The 11,679-nt window shown below is 36.8% G+C and overlaps 1 protein-coding gene across 1 annotated transcript; it reads left to right on the top strand.

Moving 5' to 3' along the window:
* The first annotated feature begins 8,186 nt into the window (after window positions 1–8,186).
* On the top strand, window positions 8,187–9,936 carry LOC122249155 (uncharacterized). Its single transcript, XM_043009792.2, has 2 exons — window positions 8,187–8,261; window positions 9,082–9,936. The coding sequence occupies exons 1-2, from the start codon at window positions 8,256–8,258 to the stop codon at window positions 9,628–9,630; spliced, it is 555 nt and encodes a 184-aa protein (XP_042865726.2). The 5' UTR covers window positions 8,187–8,255; the 3' UTR covers window positions 9,631–9,936.
* The last annotated feature ends 1,743 nt before the right edge of the window (window positions 9,937–11,679 follow it).

Raw genomic sequence — 11,679 nt, 5'->3', positions numbered from 1 at the left:
ATGAAGCATTAAGTGGACACGGAATTACTAATGTATCATAAAACTTACTCTCTCACTCATCTCAAGTATAAGATTGAATAGCTTATTCATCTTTGGGACTAAATCAGAACCCCAGCTATATTTTCATATGGAGATTGTTTTCAACATGAATGGCGATATACGTTTTTTATCCTTCTTTAAGACAAATTTTGATCTATTGTACTAATAGATAAGTGAACAAATATGTATTTATGAGTATATATATACATATATTCATATGTATATATATATATATATATATATATATATATGTATATATGTATATATATGTATATATGTATATATATGTATATATGTATATGCATATACATATATATTCATATATATATATATATATATATATCTATATATATATATGTATACATATATACATACATACATATCTCTATGTATATATATTTATATATATATATATATATATATATATATATATAATATACATAAACGTGTGTATATATGTATATATATATACATAAATGTGTATATGTATATATATATACATAAATGTGTATATGTATATATATATACATATATATATATATATATATATATATATATATATATATATGTATGTATGTGAGAAAGATGGTAGAATGCAGTAACGCATTTAATATAGAAATGCAAATTTTACCTCCCTGAGGTAACATTTGTCAATCTGACGGCGCGGGTTCGAGTAAATTTGGTAAAATTTGTATTTATATATATGTATATGTATAAAATATATATGTATATACATACATGCATTTATATATATATATATATATATATATATATATATATATATATATATATATGTACATATATGTTTATATATATATATGTATATATATATATTTAAATATATGTATATATATTTATATATATACATATATATATATATATATATATATATATATATATATATATACATACATACTCTCTTTTATATATAAGAGACCGAATGATTTAATAAATAAGAGAATATATATGAGTAAAGGTAATCCAGATAATTCAGTAAGTAAATCCATGTGAATCAGTAAGTAAATCAAGATGCGTCAGTCAGCACTCTAAAATGAGTCAGTGAATGCAGAGCAAACAAAGCCATACAGTGCAGAGTTACCATGTCTCCCAATGCGAATACCACTATGGGCATAAACATGTACTCATGGTAAAGTACCTCCAAAACGACATTGCATTTTGTGTCAAGATAGAAACTTGTTCCCATTTATCGATTTCTTCAGAACGATAAGAAAGTGTTGAATAAGTAGCACTGGAGTTGAATACGTGAGTCGATAAATCAGAAAACAATATCAACAAATCGACATAATCAACAATGTGCCAACAAATACGATTTCACAATGACAAACAAGTTGAATGAAAGGCAAGGAAAACTCCCCAGGAGGATGGGTTTCCACTGGCGAGGGAGGAGTCAGCCTGGGCAGCCAAGTATATAAGGAAGATTGCAGCTCTCACAGCCATATGTGAAGGAAACAGGATTAAGACTCTTCTGGTTTTCTATACCGCCACGAAATATAGAATATGAACGCTACACGAACATCCCCCAATGCATGGTATGCTACGCCTACGATCACGTGAAAAGCGCATACCCAAACAAAGAGAGAAAGATCTGCAGTGAGTGCGCTCAGGAAGGCCGTATCTTTCGGGAATGCACAAACAAGCATATGCCAAGATGCATTAATTGCAATGTAAACCATAGGACTCTCTCGGGAAAGTGTAGGGTCAGAAAAGAAGTAATAAAGAAGCTGGAAAATTAAAAAAACACAAAAGAAAAACAAAGACAAGAACTACAAAACAACACTGTGGCAAAAAAGGCAGCAGATGCAGCCCTGAAAGAAGCAAGCTCCGCAAAACAGATTCTCTCACTCCCTATGGACCTCTCCTTTAAGGTGCTAGTTGTACTGATCAATGCACATCTAGCAAACATAGGCAAACCTGGAACCTATGCAGTCAAAAAAGGCCTCAGGGCAGCGAACCTACCGGATGTAGAGGTCCCTAACGATGCAAATTCCGGGGCAATATTCCAGGTCATCCCTCCTCCCTAATCCATTGGGACACTGACCTCAAATGAACTACCCAAAGAACCCGAAGTAACACCTGTCAACCAGCCCTCTGTCCGCACCATACCGAGGCATCCATCCATCTCAACAGCAAGTACAACAAGTGAACATTCACACGTCGAAGCTCTGGAAACTGTAATTTCCATGATGGACACAATCAAGATGAGGAGCTCGAGATCATTCTCCCAACACCAATGACCACAGCGAAAGAACAGATTACAGCCAAACCATTAACGAAACTATTATATGACCGAATCCCAGCAGACCCAAAGGACATGAGCCTACAGATTTATGCCCACGACCCAAAAAAAAAACGAAGACCATGACAAAATCATGATAGGCAAGGAAATCAAGGCCGAAAATCTAAAAATTTTATTCACAAACAAAACCTTCATAAACCGTAAAGAAAAAATTAAAAAGGCACCTGGAAGCAGGATCAATGGAGGTCAATGGAAGGATGATTTTAGGACGACACAAACTAAAAGGTGAATATTGTGAGATGCTCCAACCCTCCTCGAAAACCGCCAAATGACCACCTTAAGAATCTTACATCATAATGTCTTACATTGGAACACTAGAAGGCACAAGCTCTGTAACACTTATAGCCATAAAACGCGGAATACAGCACCGCATCATAGACGATTTCGAACACGAACTAATAGCAGCTGAGATCGATACAAACAGGGGTCCAGTAACCATTGCCACAGGATACCTTCCACCCCGCTGTCCATTTCTACCATACCCTGACTTGCTGAGACTCCTCAGGCAACACAAACCAGTTTATCTCTTGGGTGACCTCAACGCCTGACACAGAGTTCTTGGACAATCTAATAACAACGAAGTCGGTAACAGCATCACAAGACTAATGACAGACGGCCGCCTAAATCATCTAGGCCCAAACTTTCCAACCCTAATCAGACGAAAATCTGCAACAAGCCCAGACATACTGTAGTCTTGAGCAATAGGTATGGGCATCTAAACATTCGCATCAATCCTGGTAACCTCATATCCAGTGACCACTTGCCAGTCATTGCCGAGCTGTCAAAAAACCCAATTAGCATACCCTGTAGCCTTTTATCCGACTACAAAAACGCCAATTGTGAAAGGTTCAAGAAGATACTAGACGAGAAACCGTACTGCGAACTGGATGGCAAACCAACAACCGAAATAGATAGAGAAACTGACAAGTGGTTTCATGACCTCATGGACGCAAAAGATGCCTGCATTCCAAGAAAATCATTCATGACAGCTCCCCACCCAAGAAACTCCTTGGAAATACAGCTCCTACAAACCTCATACAACAACATAAGAAACCTTGCCAACTAGAGAGGATGGGACCAAGAGCTAAGGAACCAGTATGTCAGAATTCGGGAACAGTTAAGAGGCCCACAGAACTCAGTCTAATAACAAATGGAAAGAGCTCACCACCAACCTCTCAGCTAAATCAAAAGACCCAAAAGAGTTCTGGAGACAACTGAAGATATGGGGAACAGCATGGAGCACAGCCCATACCTATACGACCACCAGGGCAACAAAGTCTTCACAGACACCGAAAAGGAAGTCATCCACCGTACATACTGGGTGAACACCTTTCGTATATCAGATCACAAAAACCTCCAATTCGATGCCGCAACAGAGAAAAGGGTCACGGAAGAACTGAATGTACATAGGGATCTTCTAAACACGGACCTAACCATAAATCTATACAAACTATCACTGGACAATGTTCTAATCACTCCAATCACGACAGAAGAGGTCATATGAGTTATCCAATACACAAAAAAACAAATCCCCAGGACTCAGTAGAATCAGGAAGAATGAACTGACTAATCTTCCACCAACAATTGATTCGGCATTTGACCAACATCTTTAATGCTGTGCTCTCTTCCGGACACTTCCCTAAACAATTCAAAACGGCTCTAATCACCTTGATTCCCAAACCGGGCAAACCACCAAATAGACCCGAAAACTTCAGGCCTATCTCTTTATTGGAGATACCCGGGAAAATCCTGGAACGAATTATTATCACCCGGATTCAAAAACCTCTGGAAGAACACAACCATCTCAACCCCAGACAATATGGCTTCCGAGAGCAACGAGGAACAACCACTGCTATAGCCGTCGCATACGAAGAGGTTGCCCTAGCACTGGCAGGCAATAAAAAGGTAAACATCATTCTTCGCGACTCTCAAAAGCCTTTGACAAGGTCTGGCACAATGGCCTAAGACATCGTCTTCTCCATCTTGACCTTCCTAGACCATTAATAAAGTTGCCAAGTACCTTCCTCCACCTTTATCTTTCTCCCATCCTTTCCCCTCATCCTAAAACCTTATATCCGTCCCTATGACCCTATTCCAACCCTTCTAAACCCTAAATCCTGCCTTATCCTTGGCCACAAGGAATCCCGGCACACGGATCGCCCGAAGCTCCCTTACCTCTTTTTTTTTTCTTTCTTTCTTTCCTGATATGCCTTTAACTATTGTATATTAAGTCTATTGCATGATCCGGTCATGATACTTTTTATCAAAATAATTCATATAAAATACGGAATGAGAATGTAAGGGTATCTGTGGGTAGGAATTCTTTAAAAATGCCCCGTGAGGCGGGATAAAGAAAAAAGAACCAGGGATAGAGGGGCCCTGTTTACTCTATAAAAAAAAAAAAAAATCATAAAGCCTTTCAAGCTATTAAATGGAGAAAGAAGGTCCCTATGAGGCTGTGGTTTAGATTCTTTTCATTTGTAAATATATATGTCATTATCTCATGTCTAGAATGCCCAGCTTTTCCCTATCAACAGGCAAGTCAGATAAACCTTTTCTTTGCAGCCTTGTAGTCGTCACTGTAAGATCCAGGGGGAGGAAAACCAAAACACACGTTCGTCTTAACACTAATTTATTTAAACAAAAATAGCGACTTATAAAGGCGGTGGATGAATCACAAAGAACGTAAGTATTCTTAAAACAAATTATAATAAATTCTTATTAAAAACTGATAGACAAATTTATAAAACGGGTGTACAGGGTTAAAGTTAATTATAAAAAATATAAATAAAGTAAAATAGAATTGGCAAGAACAAACAAACAAACTTACAAAACATTTCGGCATAAAAAGACAATCGTAAAATAAAACACAAATGGTTCTCCTAAGTTTAAAAAGTTAACACGAAACAAACATAAAACAGATCAAATCTTCAAAATCAAGATTTTAGGTCTACCAAATGCATTTTAAAAGTTACGTACAACTGGCAAAATAAACAATAATGATAAAACACGACAGTAAAACACTAAAACTATTTAAACAGGTCATCAACATATCGAGCAAGCACATATATATTTGCTTGTTCGACAAGTTTAAGCAATCCTTTAAAAGTACACAACGAAAAAAAGCGGTCATGTGGAATGGCAAAGGTCTTCTAAAAGGCCCGACAAACAAAAGTAAACAAAGTTCTCATTCCGTATTTTCATATGAATTGATCTGACAAAAAGCATCATGACCGGATCATGCAATAAAGTCAATATACAATAATAAAAGGCATATCAGGAAAAAAAGAGATAAGGGAGCTTCGGGCGATCCGTGCGCAGGGATTCCTCCAGGATCAGACAGATTCCTTGTGGCCAAGGATAAGGCAGGATTTAGGGTTTAGAAGGGTTGGAGTAGGGTCATAGGGACGAATATAAGGTTTTAGGATGAGGGGAAAGGATGGGAGGAAGATGAGGGTGCGAAATAAAGGCAGAAAAAGAAGCCTACCGGTAAAATAGGCATGGAGGCTAGGAGGTAGAAAAAGAAGAAACAAAAGATCTTTAGTAAAATATATTAGAAAGTAAGACGTACATAGAGAAGAGAATAAGATAACAGAATAGCAAAGAAAGTAGGAAAGTAGGAATAAGGATGAAACGAAAGGATAAGAGACAAAAAAACAATGCTAGGATAGCCTAGGCAAGGATAAGGGAGAGGTTGAAATGAAAAAAATGAACAAACAATAAGACTGCAGGATTGATGAGAAAATAATATAGATGAGGGAAGAAAAACCTGGAGGAGAAAGATACATAAGATTAAGGGCAAAGCAAAAGGAACAGAAAGTAAACATTATAAAAAGGAGGAGAGAGAGAGAGGAAGGGAGAATACAAGTCAAGGGAACATTACAGATTGAATAAAACAGGAGAAATAAGAAGATGGATACAGAGGAAAATCCATGAAGAATCAGGAGAGAGTGTAAGTAGTTTAAGAGAGAGAAACAGAAAGTAAGGGAATAAAGGCCAACATAGATGAAGTAACAGAAAGAAAGGGAATGAGTGAGTTAGTGTGAGAGAAAGGAAGGGAGGAGGAGAAAGGGAGTGAGTGAGTGAGAAAAAAGAAGGAAAAAGGAGTGTGTGAGAGAAAGGAAGGGAAGAGGAGAAAGGGAGTGAGTGAGTGAGGGAAATGAAGGAAAGAGGAGAAAGGGAGTGAGTGAGTGAGTGAGAGAAAAGGAAAGAAAGAAGAGAAAGAGTGAGTGAGTGAGAGAAAAGGAAAAAAAAAAGGGGGGGGGGGGCAGCAAAGGCAGAGAAGGGAAGCCTGGCGGCCTTACAAGAACTTTGTTTACTTTTATTTGTCGGGCCTTTTAGAAAACCTTTTTTTCATTGTATACTTTTAATTGATTGCTAAACCTTATAGAACAAGCAAATGTATCCATGCTTGCTCGATATGATAATATCATGTTCAAATAATTTTATTGTTTTACTATAGTGTTTTACCAATGGTTTTTATTTTGCAAGTTTTATGAAAATGACAGACCTAAAACCGAGTGAGTGAGAGAGATAGGAAGGGAGGCGGAGAAAGGGAGAGAGTGAGTAAGAGAGAGAAAGGAAGGGAAGAGGAGAAAGGGAGAGAGTGAGTGAGAGAGAAAAAGGTTGGAGGAGGAGAAAGCAGAAAGTGAGTGAGAGAGAGAGAAAGGGAGGAAGATAAAGGAGAGAGTGAGTGGGAGAGAGAAAGGAAGGGAGAAGAAGAAAGAGAGACAGTGAGTGAGAGAGAGAGAAAGGAAAGGAGGAGGAGATAGGGAGTGTGAGAGAGAGAAAAAAGAAGAAGAAAGGAGGGGAAAAGGAGTGAGTGAGAGAGAAACGACAGTCGACGGAAAGATAAAAAAAGAAAGAAAGAAAAAAAAAAAGAAACGAAAACATCAGAAGTGAATATTTGACAAAATGTATAATGCGGGCGTCCTGAACAAATACAGGTTCTGAGACTTTAGCTATTTTTGCCAATGTCGAGCAACTCCATGGAGTTTTCTCTGCCAATTCTGTCAATGATGTACCTTGTGGCTGTGTCTTATGTTAATCAAGCGAATGATGATTATAGAGAACATATCACAAATAATTATATATGTATTAATTACTGTTCAACCTTTAGTGGTTTGTAAATCTCTATTTATCTATTTTTGACACAATGCTTTAATGTCTAAAACTGATACTAGACAAAAAATGATTGAATATCAGTTGAAAAAGAGAAAGGAATGGAAAAGGAGAAAGGGAGTGAGTGAGGGAGAAATAGGAAGGGAGGAAGAGAAAAGAGAGAGTGAGTGGGAGAGAGAAAGAAGGGAGGAGGAGAAACATATATATTCATATGCACATATATGTATATTTCTATATCTAAAATCTCTTTCTCTCTCTCTCTCAATATATATATATATATATATATATATATATATATATATATATATGTATACATATATACATATATATGTGTGTGTATGTGTGTGTATATGAATATATATTAACAACGGTGATTCGTTCACTTACAGTGGTTTTGCATTAATGATATTATCATAATTATCATTCTGATTAGTATTTACACATAAATGGTTCGACATGTCGGTGAATATATAAATCCCCTTTTTTGAATCTACAATAACCCTTACGTTCTTTCTCCTTTCTTCTGTATAAAAAGACTTTCTCACCATCGGCGTGCACTGAATATTCCCACCCAATCTTAACCTCTTAACGACAATGTTCAAAAATAACATATCACAATCACAATCACTGTTGGAAGCGGCCCAAAGATTATGGGGAAACCCTACGCGAGAGTGGATTTTCCTTGCGAAGTTCAGGGAGGGGGAGGAGTCAGAACAGAGGGCCTTGTATATAAGGAAATTGCAGCTCTCACAGCCTCACTCACATCACTCGGTTTACCATGAAGGTGAGTGTTTGCTTGTGCTTCGAGGCATATAATGGAGGCTGTGCTATAATTCTTGTTAGATTAAGATTGTGCTTACAACGATTTTTTTTTTTTAATGATATTGTATTAGGAACATGTATCTTAGTTTTCATCAGGCCGCACGTATCTATTTTTTTTTTAATATAGTATAGCATAGTATAAAAATAAATAAGAAGCTTTTATCTCCCAATTAGGGGCATGAGCTAAAATTAGTGATGAATAGATATTTGCAGTAAGCATGGTAAGTGAGTAATACCTATTTACTAAAACATGTAGGCATTGTTTAACACACACATACAAAGTACAGCTACGCAACTATTTTTCAGCATTTACTTTTAGAGGAATTTTAGTATCTTGCAAGTGATGCAATATGTAATCAGAGTAGAAAGGTTGTATCAGTGGCCATTGCAGGCTGCGCGCTCAATTTGTGGGTTGTAGGAGTTTCTGTTTATAAACTATTATTCTAGCATTATCTAACATGAGATTTTTTTGTGCATTTCCCCCAAATACAAAAATGATTGAGCTTGTGATAGATCCTGTTCATAATAAAGAATAAAAACGCGGTATCCTGATGGAGACGCATTTTGGTTTACAGTAAGATTTTACAGCAGGCTCAAGCAATGTTGTAATCCATCAGCCATCAAGTAAACCATTTTTTCCGCTAGTGAAGTTTATATTTTTTTTTTGTATCTGTTGTCGGTTGATTAGTTTAATAATAAAATCATATTTTACCGCGTGTCCACAAAACGAACTGTAATGCCATGAGCCAAATTGTTTGTTGACCTTATTTCCATATTGTCAGGGTCTCGGAGTTCTGATCTGCGTTCTGTTGGCGGCGTCATGCGAAGGGCAAGGAAGGACTGGAGGCGCACACGGGGGGAAGGGCAGAGGTTTCATTGGCGGTAACCCCGGTGGAGTCCATGGAGGTTTCCCTGGCGGTGTCCCCGGAGGTTTCCCCGGAGGTGTCCCCGGAGGTTTCCCCGGAGGTGTCCCCGGAGGTTTCCCCGGAGGTGTCCCCGGAGGTGTCCCCGGAGGTTTCCCCGGAGGTGTCCCTGGCGGTGTCCCTGGCAGTTTCCCAGGCCAACCCGCCATATGCAGAAACTGGTGCCTAACTCCCGAGAAACAAGCCTACTGCTGCGAGACTGTCTTTGAGCCCGAGGGGCCCGTGGGCACCAAGCCCAACAATTGCCCACTAGTCCGTCCCACCTGCCCAGAGACACGTTTCCAAGTACAACCACCTATTAATTGCTCCAACGACTTTAAGTGCGCCGGCTTTGACAAGTGCTGCTACGACAGGTGCCTCAAACAACATGTATGCAAGCCACCTTCGTTCTATCAACAATTTGGTTAAAGGGAAAGGAAATCAAACGCGACTGTTGACTGATGCACAATTGGTGACTAATAAATAATTGTTTTCTCCAAATGTGTTTTCATTTAATGTTTACACACACACACTCATGTTGGTTGTCTCTCCCTTTCTCTGGTTAGAACATGTTATACTAGAATAAGTAATATGATACATGATAAAGTTTCATTGCCTGGCAGTCTTGCACATAATTCTTCCTTATCTTCATCCAAGAAATGAAGCCAAATTATCTAGTCTGTGTTATAGATTGTATCAAATCTCTAAAGGGGAATAAAATTGATCTATAAACAATCCGGAATGTTTTTTTTTTTATCGTTCTATTTCGAAAGTTTGTTGTACCTCGTAGTTATTTTGATTATTATATTTTATGTTTTATATATTTTCACGATTTTAGAATTGACAGCTGTGCCATAGCATGGAATATACTCACAAGCTTTGTCTATACGTCTATACCATCTTCAAATCAAAATCCACCGTTTAAACATTAAATTTTAATATTTGATAAGTGTATTTTATGAATTATACACATTATAATACTGAATGTAGAGCATGTATGCTATTTTAGTTTAGACTGTTATCATTACGGTGAGTGTCGCTTAAACTGTACCTTTTGATACTCAGTTTCATAAAAGACTCTAGTATTTTTCATTCTGCACCAGATGTAGTAGTGTATTGAATTTTATTCAATATGTATTATCCAATACATATTTAAAGTACTATACCCATAGACAAATTATGCATTTCATGAAAAGAATAACCATATTCTATTATATTTTCATTCCCTTTTCAATTTTGTGGATGAATTTGGAAACGGAATCACGTATAGATTATAAATCTTACTCTTCCATTAATTTAAAATGCAAATTGAATATCTTAGAAACACCAAGTTCATGATTTCACAAAGAATTGGTAGGTTTGCTGTACAACTTGGCATTTAGCATAAAACTGAATGTATTAAGAATCTTTGATCCGACAGTAGACTATAATATGTGGCCATATGATGGAAAGAAAAGCGGCACTAAAAAGGAAAAACAGATGAATAAAGGAATAGATAAAACAAAGGGAGTAATGACAAATCAAAAACGATTTATGAGGTCTTCATCCTTGTGTACCATACATAACCAGTACATCAGTTGCCATAAATCACCATTGAAACTTTGTATTCCAGTGTTGGTTATTCATATATGGTTTTTCTTACCATATATTTCCAATACCATGTTATTATCACTATCAGTATCAGTATCAGGGGACTTTCTCTGTTGATTCCATTCCGTCGATTGTAATCCTTATAATAAAAAATTGTAAATCTAATAATCTCATCCACCATATTTGCTGAGTATTCAACAAACTGTCAGAAATTAAAGTTTATTTTTATTTATTTATTTATTTATTTTTTTATTAAATCTACTATTTTGGTTGCTTCCCTAATTTTATAGAATGTATTTTGTCAGACTTTAGAAAAGCAATATAAAAATGCAAGAAGAGTAACTCGTTGCATGTATATATTCACCCACCTGATGGCTCACACGTCGGGTGCATATATATACTCTCTCCTTCTTGAGGCTGCATTCTGGATGCACTGTCGAATGCAGGGAAAAGCAAAAACCTTTCAGCTTCTTTGATTTGTTTAATTTTATTAGTGTAGGACATTTAGGATTATAGTTGTGAATATATTGATCATAACTGGCCTAATCATCTATTTTAGGAGAAATTTGTTGTCTTATGTTGCAAATGTATGTATGTATATACATACATACATACATACATACTTATATACATACATATATACATATATATATATGTGTGTGTGTGTGTGTGTGTGTGTACAGCAAAACAGCTCTGAATCACTTCAACCCTATCCACATAACATATCAATAACTTATCAAATTAACAAATTACTAAAAATGAAACGAGCCAACTCCACGGGACTAGAACTATGTGCACAGATGAAGAAATGAAGACTTGCAACATCGGAAGAAAGAAGAAAAGCGGGTGACATGATAATGCTTTGCAATCATGTCTCAGGAACAGTGA

This window comes from Penaeus japonicus, unplaced genomic scaffold (assembly GCF_977035675.1).
Source record: "Penaeus japonicus unplaced genomic scaffold, GWHDUDI00000001_assembly GWHDUDI00000038, whole genome shotgun sequence".
Lineage (NCBI taxonomy): Eukaryota > Metazoa > Arthropoda > Malacostraca > Decapoda > Penaeidae > Penaeus > Penaeus japonicus.
The sequence above is the reverse complement of the archived record's forward strand: the minus strand, read 5'-3'. Positions and strand labels throughout refer to the sequence as shown.